At 40.9% G+C, this 19,004-nt stretch overlaps 1 protein-coding gene across 2 annotated transcripts in view; it reads right to left on the bottom strand.

The window, feature by feature from the left end:
- LOC308101129 (uncharacterized protein) overlaps positions 1-18,350 on the bottom strand; it is a 32,598-nt gene extending 14,248 nt beyond the window's left edge. The window contains exons 1-16 of one of the 2 annotated variants that reach the window (XM_080450485.1): positions 18,171-18,350; positions 14,874-14,909; positions 14,300-14,617; positions 12,197-12,490; positions 11,512-11,832; positions 10,965-11,108; positions 10,349-10,480; positions 7,635-7,766; positions 7,010-7,141; positions 5,577-5,708; positions 4,884-5,021; positions 4,295-4,426; positions 3,163-3,200; positions 2,736-2,831; positions 2,392-2,566; positions 308-427 (exon numbers count right to left, since the gene is read on the bottom strand). In XM_080450485.1, coding sequence (XP_080306611.1) covers positions 308-427; positions 2,392-2,566; positions 2,736-2,831; positions 3,163-3,200; positions 4,295-4,426; positions 4,884-5,021; positions 5,577-5,708; positions 7,010-7,141; positions 7,635-7,766; positions 10,349-10,480; positions 10,965-11,108; positions 11,512-11,832; positions 12,197-12,490; positions 14,300-14,617; positions 14,874-14,909; positions 18,171-18,201 — 2,371 coding nt within the window. In that variant the 5' untranslated portion in view covers positions 18,202-18,350. The remainder of the gene's footprint in view (positions 1-307; positions 428-2,391; positions 2,567-2,735; positions 2,832-3,162; positions 3,201-4,294; positions 4,427-4,883; positions 5,022-5,576; positions 5,709-7,009; positions 7,142-7,634; positions 7,767-10,348; positions 10,481-10,964; positions 11,109-11,511; positions 11,833-12,196; positions 12,491-14,299; positions 14,618-14,873; positions 14,910-18,170) is intronic. The other variant, XM_080450486.1, reaches the window with a different exon arrangement.
- Positions 18,351-19,004: the final 654 nt, after the last annotated feature.

Below are 19,004 nucleotides of genomic sequence, written 5' to 3'. Positions count from 1 at the left end.
CGCCACGGATGGGTCCTAAACCCACTTATAGGAGCGGTTACACCGCAAAAAGCAGACATAAGCAGACACACACATTATATTTATTATTATTTTGTTATATTGTGTTGTTGTGTTAGCAGTCTTTGCGGAACATGTCCCACTAACATTTCGCTGAGAGGAGAGGAGAGGAGAGGAGAGGAGAGGAGAGGGGAGGGGAGGAGAGGAGAGGAGAGGAGAGGAGAGGAGAGGAGAGGAGAGGAGAGGAGAGGAGAGGAGAGGAGAGGAGAGGAGAGGAGAGGAGAGGAGAGGAGAGGAGAGGAGAGTTTACCAGGGTATGTTCCATTCCAAATTAATGTCTGCCAGTCAGTGTCTAGAGTAGCACTGTGACTGCTCAGATGAATTGGTCCAGTGGGTGGAGTCTTTCCCTTCCTCACAACAAGCTCCGCCTCTATTCAAACACAAAACCCATTTCAGTGACACTATTGAAACCTATGAAATATCTATAATACATTATAAACGTACTTAGAATGCATTATAATCTGCATATAACACTATAAAATTGTAGTTACTGTATAAGAGTTTATAACTATAATCATAACACATTATTAAACATTTCATCATGACTTACAGTATAAGGTCAAGCATAAATGCATTGTAATCTGCTTATAACACTGTGTATAATTACATTTATAAGCACTCAAAGTAAACATAATGTAATCATCACATTATAAAGCCTTTTATAATGACTTATGAATGAAGATCAAGAATCATACTAACTTAATAATTCATCTGGGGACCCCCCCCCCCCCAAAGAAAAAATCACGTTGGGACCCCCCCCCCCTGCCAATTATAGCAGAAACAGCACAATACTTTGCCAGCCTTTTTGGGCATCCCAAGTTGTTGAAGCCCTCTAACGATCAGTCTGTGGGTATGTCCTAGGCTGTCAAATATAAAAACAAATAGTCTGCACATATAACCTAGCTCTGAGATGGGATGTAGGAGTGGTTGGTATTTAATGACCTTGGTCTTCCTCTAGGCTAAGGTCAAAAGTGCATGCCATCTCTAATACAGACACTTCCTGGACTCTTCATCAACCACAACAACATCTGATGTATTAGCTGTCAAATATCTAAAGATGTCTGGGTTATCACAGAGATGGAACATGGATGAAATGAAATGGCCATGTTTGTACTTTCTCACTGTAGATGCATGATATTTTGATATGTCCTTTGCTATGAGTTCCACTATAAATATCATGACGTGCTATGTACATGCCTTTGTATGCATAGCAGCCATTCAAGATGTGTGACAGTGTTTCAGTGAGCTGTTCTGTGGCGTGGTGCAAGCAATGAGGAAAAGGGCAGGGAATCAGAACCTCTGCCCCAATTTTTTTACATGGGCCTGTTATAGCGCCACCAGGAGGCCGATTTCTGCAAAACTATTTTTTTTATATTACTCGTACAGATTTTATCCAAACATCACGCACATCAATACACAGTATCTCTATAGTGATCAACATGAATCTGTCCGATTATCCATATTCCATCCTGATTGGCTAGGTTGGCATCCAAAGTTTGCAGGATTGGTCCGTTTTGAACAAAATGCCTCAAATCATGAACGCAGCTTGCGATTTCCGTGAAATTTCACACGCACATTCCCACTACGCCGAGGAAGAAATGCCACCCTTTTCACATTGGCCTGTTATAGCGCCACCAGCAGGTCTAATTTAGCAAAACACATTTTTGGCACAAAATGCCTCAAATCATGAATGCAGTGTCCGATTGCCGTAACAATTGATTTGCATCTAGGCTCATTCATATGTTAATTCATGCTGGTGGGACACCTGGCAGTTGCCAGCCTTTGTAAACTTTGTTGAGGTGTGAATTTAAGGGTTGCTAAATCTATGCATGTCTATTGCACGGTTTGTTACCGCGTCCCATGACCTATGCATCCCTGATCAGAACCCTATAGTGACTAATAGTCCCTACCTGACCCACTCAAGTGACTTCCTCAGACAGAGCTAGGCAAGGCAGCATTCTCTGTCAGTGCTCCATCTGCTTGGAATGAGCTCCAGAAGTCCTTAACATTTTATTTGTGTCAATTCAAGGCAATAGTTTCCAACACTTTTGTTCAAGATTGTAACTGCTTTGTTAATTTTTTTGGTTTATCTGGGAATTTAAGTTTTTTTAAAGTATTTTCTGTCTTCTGATTCAAGTACTTACATTATTACTGTATATGAATGACTCTTGAGGTTATGATGATGATATGTATTTCAGCACCATCTCTCTCTCCCGAGTATTTATGAGTGCTTATGACTATTATTATATTGTGTCATAAGCAGAGTGTGTGTGTGTATGTGTGCGTGCGTGCGTGCGTGCGTGCGTGCGTGCGTGCGTGCGTGCATGTGTGTACCTGTCTGGCTTGTCTCTATGTGGCGGGTGTGATTGCCTTGGAGCTGGGGTCCGATTAGCCTCACGGCATCCTCCACTGCCTGAAGCAACTTAGTCACCTTTTCACTGTTGTCACTGTTGTCACTGTTGTTGAGGTGACCGGGTGACACCATCAGGTCATCCACTGCTCTAAACATCTACACAACCGAGGAAAAAACAGCACGGAGATGTGAGAGAATAGTGTGTGTGTGTGTGTGTGTGTGTGTGTGTGTGTGTGTGTGTGTGTGTGTGTGTGTGTGTGTGTGTGTGTGTGTGTGTGTGTGTGTGTGTGTGTGTGTGTGTGTGTGTTTCATCCATGATTGCTACCTCTCGTAGTACATCTCCATGACTTGGCTTTCCTTCAGACAGGTCTGTGCAGCTGTTCCACATCAGGGACAAGATATTAGACAGACCTGATGACGACTGGATGGATGGGGAGAGTGAGAGAGAGAGCAAACATGTTTTGACAAACTGTAAGGACACTCAATATACTATGCTACTTATACTATACAACAGATGTATATTGGTTATTTGTCCACAAATGTTAGGAACGTTATTTAGGTAGCATGTTGTTTATTGGGTTCATGCCATTTAGTCTGAACCTGCAATTTGTAAGTCATTCTGGATAAGGGTGTCGGCTAAATGCCTAAATAGTAAATTGACACCACTACCGCACGCACGCGCGCGCACACATACATATATACATACAATGATTCTGTATCTAATGATTGAATATACTGTAGATACAACTCACCTGTGTAACGTCTGCTTTGAACTGGTCACACTGCAACTCTGCATGGAAGGGGAAGGGGAACACTAGTATGAACTGATCAGAACTATACAGTAACACAGCACTATATAAATAAGGTAGGGTAAGTGATTTTCTTTGGTTAAAATAAGTGTTAAACAGCTGTACATTCTGATAGTACTCATTGCTATAGAGTGTTTGTTCAGTAACAGGAGTCTCCATGTCTCTCCAGTTCTTTATTAAACAGAAAATGCATATTCAGGTCGGGATACCAATTCTATCCAGTCAAGATAGAGAACTCAGTCAGGATACAGATTAAACAAGTTAAATTGGAAGTGATGACACAAAGAAATGAGCAGACAAAATTGGAACTGGAACACTATCCACAAGTTTCCTAGGGCATTGTGGGCATCACTTCCTGTCGATTTGATCAGGTATCAGGGATCAAATCGACAGGAAGTGATGCCCACAATGCCCTAGGAAACTTGTGGATAAAAATTACGCTAATAAATGGGTACTCTTTCCTGAGTGGCTGACATTTTGTCACCTAGGCTACCTGAAATTACATTTTCTGTTTATTAAAGAGCTGGAAAGTCAGGGAGACCCCTGTTACTGAACAAACACTCTATCTATAGCAATCATTACTATCGGAATATAGTGCTTTAACCTTTAAAAGTTTAAAGTTTTGTAAAAGTTATTTGTAATGTTCTTTGCAGTTGTAGTAAGGTAAAGGGGGTACTGAATAAAATACTTTGAGAACAAAAGACTTTGAGAACGACTGAACAGATACTGGGTTAAATGTGCAAAAAAAAAAAAAACGGGCTTTTGCAAAATGGCCTCCTGGTGGCGCTATAAGGCCAATGTGAAAAAGGCAGGGCAGAGGTCTCTCCATAACCTCTACAAAGTGCGTGTGCAAAGTTTCACACCGATCGGGCCAACGGTGCCGGAGATTAGCTCAGACGGACGGACGGACGGACACACACACACACACACACACGGACAGAGGAACAGGGTGCAAAACATAGTCTCGGCCACGCCTTTGGCCTGGCGGAGACAAAAAGGAGGGCACCTAGTATAGAGCCCTGGGGGACTCCAGTCAACAAGGCTTTTAAAATCATAATGGTGTCATGGATCTCACCTGAGCATGGGGTCCTTTCGTTGCCGTAGTTACTGTACCCAGCTGAACAATTGCACCAGTAGCTCCCTTCATGGTTTTCACAAGTCCCCTTCATGCCACAAATGTCTCCATCTTCCTGACATTCATCTGTATCTGGATGGAGCAAGAGGGGGTGGAGGCAGTGGGTGGTGGGGGTTGGAGACCATTAAGAACATTACTTGGCGTGACTCTTAAAACACAGTTATGTTCTATCATGGCAAAGCACAAATTAGACACTCCGACCTTTTGAAGCATTTGCTGCATTTATGTGGGATTTGATTTATGTGAGATTACCTATAACACTGTACCCTACTGGAGAGGGCAGAAAGTAGCGGTATCATGGACAGGGTCAAATGTTGGTGGGGAGATGGAGAGAGTCAGGGTGCAGGAGTGTTAACGTAACTCTGGGGCCCTATCTTCTGCCCGGCGCAATGCAACATAATGCCCCCTGGTATTGTCCCCCCAACGCAGTTGTTAAATTCACTCAGCGATCAGCGCTAAGCGGAAGATAGGTCCCTAGGACTTTACATTGTGGGAAGATATACAGAAACTGTTTTTGTTTGTAACTCACCGATGCAGCCATTATGGGTGGAATTGTAGTACGGGTTGGTGTATCCTGACATACATTTGCAAGTGTATTTACCAAGTAGGTTAGTACAGTAGGCATTAGGACCACATATATCCTTGTCCCTTAAGCACTCATTAATGTCTGCCAGAGAGAAAGAAAAAGAGAGATCATCAATTATGTTATTGCATTATTATTATGGAGAGACAGAGAGAGAGAGAGAGAGAGAGAGAGAGGAGAGAGAGAGAGAGAGAGAGAGAGAGAGAGAGAGGAGAGAGTGAGAGAGAGAGAGAGAGAGAGAGAGAGAGAGAGAGAGAGAGAGAGAGAGAGAGAGAGAGAAGCAGTGTAAATGGAATCAGTCATTTCTTCACACTCATTCCTATCTGTACATCTACACAAAGACATAAAAACGAAGAAACACAAAATGCAGAATATAGAGGCCCTCTGCATATCTCCGCTAGGCCTAACCAGGGTTGTGTAAGTCAAAATATCTTTTAACTTGTGCAAGGAAACAAAGGTTGAGAATGTAACCACATTCTAGGGTGATCATTCGGTGAAAAAGTTCACGACATGCCACAACGCATCACAATGTGTGTTCTCTGAAGAAAAAAGGAGGGCAGCTAGTATAGAGCCCTGGCGGACTTCTTCAGTCAACTAGGGTTTAAGTGTTTAAAATCCTAATCGGGTCATGGATCTCACCTGAGCATGGGGTCTCTTCGTTGCCGTAGTTACTATACCCAGCTGAACAATTGCACCAGTAGCTCCCTTCACGGTTTTCACAAGTCCCCTTCACGCCACAAATGTCTCCATCTTCCTGACATTCATCTATATCTGGATGGTGCAGGAGGGGGTGGAGGTAGTGGAGGTAGTGGGTGGTGGGGGTTGGAGACAGAGAACATATTTTATGTGCCTCTTAGGTGCAGTGCCGTTTAGGACAATATTCAACAACAATGTAATATTATTTTTTGTAACTCTAAATTTTTTATCCCACGATTTTGTAACCCATTTTTTCACCCAGTGCCAATTACCTATGTAATCCTGGGCGCTACTCTCCCTCTGCTAGCCTAGGGAGAGCCTAGAACTGAGCTCATGCCTCCTTCAATGCACGAGGAGCTAGCAAGCGGCTTCTTATCACCTGACAGGGGGGGTTTCCCCGGTTGGACGTATAGCGCGTGGAAGGAACGCGTTATTCCAACCAGTTCCTTTCCCCTCCATCAGGCGCCCCGGCTGACCAGGGGGAGGCAGTATAGAAACCGGGATTACAGCATGTTTTTTTGAGGGTACCTACCCTGGGGGACACGGGGAGAACATCCAAACTCCACACAGAAAGGCCCTCTCGCCAACCCCATCTAGAGTATGGGCACTGATGACGCAAAGGAGAGGACACGCCCCCAGTGCCCACAGCGTCCCCAGCGGGAATCAAACCCAGGACCTTCTAGCTGTGAGGCGACAGCGCTAACAGGGGGCGCCACCGTGCCCCCAACAATGTAATATTCTATCACTGCAAACCATACTGCAAATTGTATATATTAATATATTATATATATATCATTCACATGGTATATCGCGCTGTCAGGCAGAAACCAAGTATCTATATACATACTGTATATATATATATATATATATATATATATATATAGAATTTTTGAACACCCTTTAGGTCTGTGTGTGTGTGTGTGTGTGTGTGTGTGTGTGTGTGTGTGTGTGTGTGTGTGTGTGTGTGTGTGTGTGTGTGTGTGTGTGTGTGTGTGTGTGTGTGTGTGTGTGTGTTTTACAAATATTGAACCAATCAAAAGTATCAAATATAGCTATACAGGGGCCAAGGTATAAAAGGCAAAAAGCAATATAATAATAATAATAGCACAATAAGCCATACAAACAGAATAAATTGAACTTGAGACAAAGCAGCCCATGTAATTAACAAATTAGCATTCTGAACAGCTGGACAGAGTGCTGAGGGATTGTGGATATTGTGATGTATCTCTGTATTGTGTTGCTTATAATGCAGATTTCAAACTAGTGTCACAAATTCTGTTATCATGACAAAAGTTTGCAATTTATTTTAATTTATCTTCGTAAACAACACAGATGGATTGTAGTGTTAAAAATCATAATCGTGTCATGGATCTCACCAAAGCATGGGGTCCTTTCGTTGCCGTAGTTACTGTACCCAGCTGAACAATTGCACCAGTAGCTCCCTTCACGGTTTTCACAAGTCCCCTTCACGCCACAAATTTCTCCATCTTCCTGACATTCATCTGTGTCTGGATGGTGCAGGAGGGAGTGGAGGTAGTGGGTGGTGGGGGTTGGAGACAGAGAACATTACTTGACGTGACTCTTAAGTTAAGTACCATATTCAACAACAACGCAGTTATGTTCTATCATGGCAAAGCCCAGATTAGACACTCCAACCTTTTCGAGCATTTGCTGCATTTATGTGGGATTTGATATATGTGAGATTACCTATAACACTATACCCTACTGGAGAGGATAGGAACTAGCGGTATCATTGAAGGGTCAAATGTTGGTGGGGAGATGGAGAGAGTCAGGGTGCAGGAGTGTTAATTTAACTCTGGGGCCCTATCTTCTGCCCGGCGCAATGCAAAGTAATGCCCCTTAGCACAGAGTGCAAGGTGCATTCAGTATCGTCCCCTCAACGCAGAAAAAAAAGAGGAGGGCACCTAGTATAGAGCCCTCGGGGACTCCAGTCAACTAGGGTTTAAGTGTTTAAAACCCTAATTGTGTCATGGATCTCACCAGAGCATGGGGTCCTTTCGTTGCCGTAGTTACTGTAGCCAGCTGCGCAATTGCACCGGTAGTTCCCTTCACGGTTTTCACAAGTCCCCTTCACGCCACAAATGTCTCCATCTTCCTGACATTCATCTATATCTGGATGGTGCAGGAGGGGGTGGAGGTAGTGGGTGGTGGGGGTTGGAGACAATGTAATATTCTATCACGGCAAACCATATACTGCAAATTAGACTTCACTCCCATATATATATATATATATATACATTTATAAATCAGTGCTATTGGACACCCTTGACGTCAGTGTGTGTGTTTTACAAATATTGAACCAATCAAAAATATCAAATATAGCTATAAAGGGGCCAAGGTATAAAAGGCAAAAAGCAATATAATAAAAAATAATAATAGCAAAATAAGCCATAAAAACTGAATAAATTGAACTTGAGACAAAGCAGCCCATGCAATTAATAAATGAGCATTCTGAACACCTGAGCAGAGTTCTCAGGGATTGTGAATATTGTAATGTATCTCTGTATTGTGTTGCTTATAATGCAGATTTCAAACCTGTGTCACAAATTCTGTTATCATGACAAAAGTTTGCAATTTATTTTACTTCATCTTTGTAGACAACACAGATGCATTGTAGTATTCTAATTAGGCTTATACATGTTGTCATCATGGTTAGTCGGCTTCATATTCCTACATATCGGTGTTGCCCTTCTACCACTGTAAGAAGTCAACTTTAAGCCCAACATATGAAATAAGCTACGTACTGTAGCGCTGTCATTTTGTTTTCACAGGTCCATATTGGAGGTCAGGATGCTGTTTATAATAATAATAATAATAATAAAGACCTTAAATTATTCCAACAGGGGAAACTACTTTTCAGCTTGACCCATGGCTGAGGTGGTCATATAGCACTCAGGGGAGCAATCAGGAGTTAAGAACCTCACTCATGGACACCTCAACCCATGGCCGTAGACAGGAATCGAACTCTTGACCTTTTGACTCACAGGTTGCCACAATACCAATTGAGCTTGAGCTTTTGTCACCCTGGTGGTGTCTGTTGATGACCATAAACTCTTGCCTCATGCCATGAACCAAGCCCCAAGCCACTTCTCTAGATCAGTGGTTCACCTTTTAGCTCAAAACCCAAAAGAGAAATTTGATGTCTCCCGGGGACCCAAACTAGTGAATATACCTGATCTACAAGCTCACAACGCGTTGCTATCCGAAAAGTTGTGAGATTGTAGATCGTCTATTTTCACAACGAAGTATGTCATACATTCAAAATAACTACTCTCAAATAAGCATTTCATATTATCTTCAAACATTGCACATGCATTAATTAATGCGGTTATGTTTTGTACGATACAATTTAAACAAAGCCTGCATGAGGTAAGGCTCAAACCAGGGCCTTCAGACTGGGTGGTAAACATTTTACCAAATGAGCTATTCAATCCACAGATTAGGATTAGTGAGAAAGGCGCCCACAAAGAAGATTTTTCTTCCTTTTTTAATGAAGCCAGGCCCTTTACAATATTCTTTGGCTCAGGGAGGCTTACTTTTTTTAATGTACACATTTCTCTTCAACTGGGATTTTAGATAATGGTCCATAGAGTGTGTGTCGAACGTTTGACGCAAATTGCTTAAAAAAATCCGGGTTTAAGTGTTTTTCAAACGATTGCTATAATCCCCCCTTTGGCCAATTGGAGTAAGATTGGTTTCAGTGATATTTGGAATGACCCTCTACCATAGTGGAAAGTTTCATAAAAATATGACTCTGCATTTTTGTGTTAGGGGCAGAAGAAGAATTCAAACTTCTCTTCGAATGGGATTTTAAAGATTGGTCCAAAGTTTATGCGCAGAAAGTTTTGTGCACATTGCTAAAAAATCCCAGGAGGAGATAGATTTGAACTGTTTTTCATATAATTCAAAATGGTGGGAGATCTAAAGGTCAAAAGTTAGAGTGTGAAAAGTTGTTTGTCATGAGGAGATGCATATGTGTATTGAAGTTTCATGGCGATAGCTCAAACAGGGCATGAGTTATACCTGTTCAAACTTTGCATTTTTCAATTGATTGCTATAGCGCCACCCTTTGACCAATAGTTGTGAGTTTCGTGTCTTAGCCGTTTGGCACAGCCCTCTACCATATTGCTGAGTTTCGTAAAAACCGACTGCACGGCCAGAACTGCAGAAAGTGGCGGGAGAATAAAAGGTAGAGATGCAATAAGGGTCCAAAGGCCCTACGGCCTTGGCCCCTTAAAAGGCGCTTCTGACTACACCTCCTAACTCCATTGGATCCTTAAACTGTCGAAACCACCTAACTCCAACACAGGTTCTTTTTTGTCCGACTTGGAAAAAATAACTATATCTCCACTTTAATGATCAAAAACTCCACTTGAGCTGGATTTATCATTTCCTGAAAAGTTTATATTTTGGACACAGTTTGTGTGACGAAGGCTGGATAGCCCAAACGTTTGTCCTTTTGTATGGAAAAGTCGTGTCACTCTGAGTGTGACCCTTCACTCTTGCCAACTGTGTGGGAAAATAGCAGATCTACAAGCTCACAACATGACAAAACGCGCCACAATGCGTGCGTTCGCTGAACATATTTTTATATACAGAGGAAAATGGAGGGCACCTGGTATAGAGCCCTGGGGGACTCCAGTCAACTGGGGTTTAAGTGTTTAAAAAAATCATAATCGTGTCATGGATCTCACCAGAGCATGGGGTCCTTTCGTTGCCGTAGTTACTGTACCCAGCTGAACAATTGCACCAGTAGCTCCCTTCATGGTTTTCACAAGTCCCCTTCATGCCACAAATGTCTCCATATTCCTGACATTCATCTGTATCTGGATGGTGCAGGAGGGAGTGGAGGTAGTGGGTGGTGAGGGTTGGAGACAGAGAACTTTACTTGACGTGACTCTTAAGTTAAGTACCATATTCAACAACAACACAGTTGTGTTCTTTCATGGCAAAGCACAGATTAAACACTCCAACCTTTTTGAGCATTTGCTGCATTTATGTGGGATTTGATTTATGTGAGATTACCTATAACATATACCCTACTGGAGAGGATACGAAGTAGTGGTATCATGGACAGGGTCAAATGTTGGTGGGGAGATGGAGAGAGTCAGGGTGCAGGAGTGTTAATTTAACTCTGGGGCCCTATCTTTTGCCCTGCGCAATACGGCACAATTCCCCTTAAAGCCGGTGCATTCGGTATCGTCCCCCGACGCAGTTGTTAAATTTACTTAGCGCTCGCCGCTAAGCGGATTAAGATTTTACTAAGGACTGTGGGAAGATAAGCAGAAACTGTTTTTGTTTGTAACTCACCGATGCAGCCATTATGGTTGGAATTGAGGTTGAGGTTGGTGTATCCTGACTCACAGGTGCAGGTGTAGCTACGTCTACGAGGCAGGTTAGTACAGTAGGCATTAGGACCACATATGCCCTTGTCCCTTAAGCACTCATTAATGCCTGAGAGAGAGAGAGAGAGAGAGAGAGAGAGAGAGAGAGAGAGAGAGAGAGAGAGAGAGAGAGAGAGAGAGAGAGAGAGAGAGAGAATGCAACATTTGTGTTCAAGCAGTGTAAATGGGATCAGTCATTTCTTCATACTCATTCCTATCTATACATGTATACAAAAACACATAAAAAGAAGAAAAACAAAATACATAACTAGATAGAGGCCCTTACAGAGTGTATTCATTCTTCCAATGAGTTCGGATGTGTTTTGAAAAAATATTTTGGAAGGTATTTTACATAAACTGTGATCCAAGGGAATAATACATTAGTGTCATCAAGTGAATCATATGAAACATAAACAACAAGAGAACAACATAAATAATCCATGGCAGACAATACATCGTATTATGGAGCTTACTTGAACAGATCACACCAGCATCCATAGCATGGTGGCAACTAGTAAGTCCGACTCCATATCCCATGTTTGGGCAGGCATCAAGGAACCTCTCATAGCCCAAACACCTCATTTCACGCAACCAGATTTTACCAAGGCCTTCACCAAAGAACGCCCCCCTTTTGGCTGTCAGAGCTGTTCCACAGCCCAACTGTCTACACACTACTTGAGCATCATTGAGATCCCAGAGATCATGACATATTGTTCCCCACTGGCCTTCATGATAAACCTCCACTCTACCAGAACATCCATCATGGCCATTCACAAGTTTTACCGGTGGAGAACCTGAGGACAGAAATATAAAGTTATTAAGATATTACAACATGATATCTATAATAATAACAATATCAATATCAATATCAATAACAATAACAATAACAATAACAATAACAATAACAATAACAATAACAATAACAATTATTATTACATGAAATCCAGAACATGAAATCTACAATAATAATAACGATAATAATAATTATTATTATTTGTATTTATTATTTGTATTATTATTTGAAATTATTATTTGAAATTATTATTATTATGTACTGTTTATGCTTTCATTTACAAATGATTACGACAGTAACCTTTCTAAAGAGAAGATGCATGTGTATAAAAGGCATAGAAGGCCCAACATATTATCAAAACATACCTGTACACTTTAGAGCAACATCGTCACATGCAGCAGGGTGGGCCTGAAGTGAGCAGTCTGCGATAGAGGTCTCAGTACCCAAACACCTACTTGTAAACCCTCTCAGCCGTTTGCTTTCACCAAAGTAAGGTTTTACTTGGGGACCGACTGGATTTCCACATTCTAGCTCTCTACAAATCAACACAGCCTTGCTTAAGCTCCAGTCATTACTACACAGTTTCACCCACTCATCGTTGTGGAAGACTTCCACCCGACCAGAGCAATGGTCGGTGCCGTCGGCCAGCCTGATTTTGTCTGGAAATCAGAGAAAAGACAAATTGAAAAGTTCCAGAAATGCAAATGTTCAAGGAAAGGTTTACATGGCTTGAGCTGAAAATATGTTTTCAGGATCCAGTAGTGGCTAGAAATAAAAAATAGAGCAGGATAATTTAACAGCCCATCACTTCCTGATTAATCTCTTAAGGAGCCCATAGGTTTTAACTGTTTTTCATATGATTCAAAATGGTGGGAGATTTAAAGGTCAGAGGTCAAAAGTCAGAGTGTGAAAGTTGTTCATCATGAGTAGACGCATGTGTGTATCGAAGTTTTATGGCTGTAGATCAAACAGGGCATGAGTTGTACCTGTTCAAAGTTGGCATTTTCAATTGAGTGCTATAGTGCCACCTTTTGACGAAAGATTGTGAGATTTATTTCTTGATAGTTTTTCATGACCATCTATATCATATGGCCGAGTTTCGTAAAAAGCGTATGCACGGTTCAGCCAGAACTGGCAAAAATGTCAGAAGAAGAAGAAGAAGAAGAAGAAACAGAATAATGCCAATATCAAAACGGAGCCATGCTGGCAGCCTGGCCCCGTAAAAACAGCTGAGGGCCCTGTTTTTTACTCTTTTTTACTATGGGTTCCCAGATTGCTTCCTTATGAACTGTAATTGTGCTTTGAAAACGGTTGAGACTGAAACTCGAACAGAAACTGGATACTGTGTGTACAATAATATCATTAATTAATTCACGTTCAAATTGTTGTGATACCACAGTCTAATGCCAGTATAGGCCTGGAAAGGGTTAACCTGACTCCGCCAGAGGGATGAAGCCTGCGTCACATTTGTTTCACAGACTACTTCCATCTGGGACCTCGGTAGCACAATCGATGAAGGGGCGGTCCCTTTTTTTTCCAAGCTACTTGGCAGGTGATTGGATGATCCCGCCCCTAGCAGCCGCTGATTGGTTCGAACACGCAGCGGTGCGAGCAGCTCTACTCTGTGAGCGAGTCTAGATGGAGGCTGTATTGTGAAGTCAATATTGTGTAGTATTCCGAAAGACTCAGACATGAGGGTTTAATACCTAGTCATCCAATGAGATGTCTTTTGGAAAAAACTTAAAGGATTTTGACAATTTATATAAACTTTGATCCAAGGGAATAACACATTAAAGGCAAACTACTGTAGGTAACTTTGAGCCTAAATTTAAAAAATATACATATTTATTTTGCATTTGTTTCCCTCTGTCAGTCACAGAATATAATTATGCTGGTGTGTTTTCCTGCAGAAAGACACATCCCCCTGGCAGTATTCTGGTTTTGCTCCACTGTTTATGTTGACGTTCCACTGTTTATATTGACATTCATTTCTTGCAGGGACTGAAAAGTTGATTGATTTTGCCATAGAAGTTTAAAACTCGTTACTGCTCTCTCTAATCAATGAATGTATCAAAGACAGCAATGACTTTGATACCTGTCAGAGAGGGGAGGGGGAGTGTGTGTACACCAGGCGCGCCGATTTATGTGCGCGGCCGTGGGGAGCCGCAATAGCCCCCCCCCCCCCTATTTTTCTCTGTCTGGGCTATTGTTCTATATCTGCGCCCCATTATAGTAATGGTAATGGTAATGGTACTGTAAGTTTGAGCCTGACATCATGAGGGGGCTGACCAATTGAGCGTGGGGGCTTTGGTACGGAACCCCCCCCCCCTATCGCCTATGGTGTACACACACAGATCTGAAAAGCGAGCCTGCCTTTAACTGTTATCAAGTGAAGCACATGAAACATAAAAAGAGTGAACAACATAAATAATCCATGACAGACAATGAAACATGGTCATGGAGCTTACTTGAACAGATCACACCAGCATCCTTAGCATGGCTGCAGTAACCATGGCCTCCATATCCACTGTGATTGCAGTCATCAAGGAACCGCTCATGGCCCAAACACTTCATACCATTTAACCAGATTTTACCAAGGCCTTCCGTAAAGAACGCATCCCTTTTGGCTGCCAGAGCTGTTCCACAGTCCACCAGTCTACACACTACTTGAGCATCATTGAGATCCCAGAGATCATGACATATTGTTCCCCACTGGCCTTCATGATAAACCTCCACTCTACCAGAGCATCCATCAGGACCATTCACAAGTTTTACCGGCGGAGAACCTGAGGACAGAAATCCAAAGTTAACAGATATTACAACATGATATCTATAATAAATGTAATAATAATAATAATAATAATAATAATAATAATAATAATAATAATAATAATAATAATAATAATAATAATAATAATGATTATTATTATTATTATTGTGTATTGTTTATGCTTTCATTTACAAATGTTTACCACAGTAACGTTTCTAAAGAAAAGCTGCATGTGTATAAAAGGCATGGAAGGCCCAATAGATAAAACATACCTGTACAGTCACATCTTTTCAGCACACACAGTAACCCTGTGGAATAAGACAAGATTTTATTAATGTCTTTCACACCACATGACAAGCAGTCACAGTGCAGTATATCCACAAACATTCCAATCACAGAGTGATGCTAAGAACCACTAATGTTATAATATATGAAGAGATATTTTGATTGACAGCCCACCTCTTCTTTCTTCTACACCACAATTTTACCTTTCTGGTTTATTTCTACTTCTTTTATTTATGTATCATAATATAATGTTAATTTATTATTTATTATTAATTTAAATGTCCATTTATAATGTCTTTGTTATGCTCTGTGTTTGATTGATTGATTGAATACAATATTAACAGTTTGCAAACAAACAGATTCATACAAAAGGGTACTAAAAGGATAACCAGAGAAAGCCTATGGCTTGTTTCCATTGGTGTCCGTGTATCCAATTCAGCAAAACATTTAAAGACAAACAATAATATACAATAATATGCAAAAACATCATATAAACGAGTAGTAATCAAAAAGAAAAATATGTACAGAAGCAGTTGGGGGGTGGGGGGGTCATTTCCGGTGATAAAGCTTAGAATTCTTACAGGGGCCAGTTACAAATTGCAGCCACTAAGTGCTCTTTTAGAGCGGAAGGAGGGTGTAACTGCAGCTATAACATAATTTTTTGTTATTATTTTATTTTATTATATTTTATTTTGCTTTCTTTATTGCTGTTTATTTGCCCACTTGAACTTGGTTGTTTTGAGATCACTTTGTGCCGGAAGTGTCAATTGGTTCACGTATGCCGGAACGCTATATATGGTTCCTCTCAAATCGACGCATTAGGTGGTTACACATCCGGTGGTTTGGTGTTTGTTGGCAGGATGACGCGAGTCGCGAGACCGACAGTCTGTGCGTCGCTGTTCATGGGCATTCAAAGAACTTATTCCCTTTGGTTACGTGCAGCAGCCAGTAAGGTGTGTTTAATGTATTTTCTTTGTTACATCTTATTTATTGTTTAATATTTACGTTATGTTTTTGTTATGTTTATGCTGAACGTTTGTGTTTTGTTTTATTTTCACTATGTTCCCAGTTCGACGTTGGATGACTTGTGCCATAAGAGTGCTCAATAAATCCACCAGTGAGAAAGAACTAAACTGACTCGTTTTTGGCTGAAGGGAGTAATAGAGGGTAAGGAGTCACACTTTTTATGCCTGTTGGTAGGGCATTCCACATTTTGGTGGTATAGCAAGAGAACAAATTTAAACCCTTGTTTGAGCCGAATCTGGGTTGAACGAGATTGGTTAGCTCCCTCTGGTGTTGTGCTTGTGTGTGTCTTTAAAGTTTTTGAAGTAGCTTGACAGGTACATGGGTGTCTCTGTGGTGTTGTGTATCTTGTAGGCCAGGCCTATTGCACGTTGCTGTATTTTGTCCTCTACCCTGAGCCATCCCACCCTAGCATAATGAGCAGGGGTTAAATGAGTTGTAGGTGTGAGGCCTCGCAGTAATCTGACCAGCTGGTTTTGGGATGTCTGAAGCCTTGTTTTTAAGGCCTTTGTGGTGCTATGGTACCATGAGGTGCATGCATAGTCAAAGTGACTTTGGATGAGTGCTCCAGCTAGCGTCCTCAGTTCTGACCAGTGAGGAGATCCTGTACACAAATCTTGTTCTTTGGTTGACTTTTTTGATTACTTTAGTTGCCATTTTTTCACTGGAAAGATTTTCCTCTAAAATACAAAGGTAAGTAATTTCCTCTTTTCTTGTGATAACATTGTCACCCACTTTGACTGTGAAGCCATTGGCCTTGCAGAGGTTCATTCTGGACCCAAAGAGAATGGATTCAGTTTTTCCCAGGTGTAATGATAGTTTGTTATCCGCGAGCCAGGTACAGATTTTACCGAGTTCAGAGCTATTTTCAACCTGCAATTTGTCGTTTCCCGAGACCAGGAGAGCCGAGTCATCCGCGAACCAGAACAAATTGCAGTCACAAGCTGATGTCATGTCTTGATGTCTTAAAATGCTTTTCGTTTTGTGTAAACCACTTTGAATTGCCTTGCTGTTGAAATGTGCAAAAGAAATAAACTGTCTTGTATTGCCTTGCCTTACTGTGGTGATTCTAGCCCAGTTCAGACCAAAGACAACAGTCCCCATCCAGGCACTGAGCTCTGACCGATTGCCATTTCCATAGCAATGGTATTGTCATATAAACCTGTGGTTCTCAAACGTTTTCATGTCAAGGACCCCCATATTGATATGTGAGACACAGACAGTGACAGTCCACATAAAGATGACGGACTGACGTTTGACGTTTCCATAGCACTATTATATTGTATGCTGTATATTATATTTTACAGTACTAATACACTTATATAAAAAATATGAAACTCTCTTCCTTTCTCTTGCTCACTCTATTTCTCTCAATAAAAAATGACCCGGATTACTTGGCAGATTCGCATGAGAAATCACACACACACACACACACACACACACACACACACACACACACACACACACACACACACACACACGCAAGCACACACACTTGTACTTGTACTTCTTTATTTTTATAACACTGTGCTGGTAGCAAGTCACAACTCGTCTTGTTGCTTTACTCTGAACTTTCGTTATCACCCCGCCTTTTAACCTCAGCTTTTGAGCTCTGAAGATAAATCCTCTTTTTTACTTCATAAACTGACTTACTGTATAGGCTACAACATTCACAGTAAAATAGGGAGCTAAATTGGATTAATAATCACTGATAGACTCAATGGTGGAAGAAGTACTCAGATTTTTTTTTACTTAGGCCTATGTAAAAGTAGCAATACCACAATGTAGAAATATACTCTGTTAAAAGTAAAGGGCCTACATTCAAAATGTTACTTGAATACAACAGTATTGGCATCAAATATACTGTATTTACAGTACCAAACGTAACAGTAGGCTACTCATGCAGATTGTCCCATTTCACCCATTTTTGCAAACTTTTGCAATTAACAATAACAGATCTACAAGCTCATATGATGCAATGTGAGCTTGTAGATCTGCCATCTTCGAATTGCCACATATAAAATAGGCTTAAATGGTTCATGTAGGTTTTGTACTTATAATCTAAATCTGCAAAGTATTCAAATAATTGTAGTGGAGTAAAAAGTACAATATGTGCCTTTGAGATATAATGGATTAAAAGCATAAAGTATTAAAACATATAAATACTCAATTAAAGTAAAAGTACTTTGTAATGCCTCTTAAGTATATTACTTGAGTAAATGTACTTATAGTTACTTAGTTCCACCAGTGGATAGACTTACCCATTGTCAGTAACACCTTCCCAGGCCCCATGTCAAAGACGGACTGATTGAGCTCACTATGAGAATAGTAGAGCTGGTCCTCTGTCAAGATGACCAACCCTACACATAAAAATAAGCATATTTTGAAGAATCCTCAACCTCTCTGCAGATACAAATTCGCTGTCCATGCAGTACAGTAAAATCCAAGATTTTACGGAGTGAAAGAGAAAGTAAAAGAAAACCAAAGAAGGAAAACAGGAAAGCGTATGGCACTCTGCCCAGGATTATACCTCCTCAGAGGTATTGTAAGGATAGGCCGAGCCAACAGGTAATGGCAGGCCTACTGTATGTATTGGATTGTTTTAGTTTTTTACATTTTACACATTTATTTATAGGATTTTCACATAAAGACATACAACCCAACATATACTGTACCCCACCCTCCCTGGTTCCCTCACAGAAAAAACCAACAACAATAAAACAATATGAATGGGGGGGGGAAATAAATGAAATAAAAAAGAGTAGTACATTATATGAAGTTGGAATTGGAAATGACATGAAAATAAAAATGGTAAAATGACCTTAACTAAGATTAAGGATTGGATTGTTTTTTTTGTTGTGTTTTTTTGTTAGTTCTTTATCTCTCTTCCCCCTTGCACCCCCTCTCCTTCCCTTTCTTTTTTATGGAAATAACAAAAACGATGGAGCTTTAACAAAAACAAATTTCACCCACTGTTTTACACCTGTAAACCTGTGATGTGACAATAAAATGTATTCTGATTCTGATTCTGGATTACCTGGAATAGTGGTTCTCAAAGTGGGTTTCGGGGACACCCAGGGGTCCTTGAGGGGGTT

The sequence above is a fragment of the Gymnoscopelus braueri genome, assembly GCF_963280865.1.
Source record: "Gymnoscopelus braueri genome assembly, chromosome: 14".
Taxonomy (NCBI): Eukaryota; Metazoa; Chordata; class Actinopteri; order Myctophiformes; family Myctophidae; genus Gymnoscopelus; species Gymnoscopelus braueri.
This window is presented reverse-complemented; position numbering and strand designations above follow the sequence as displayed.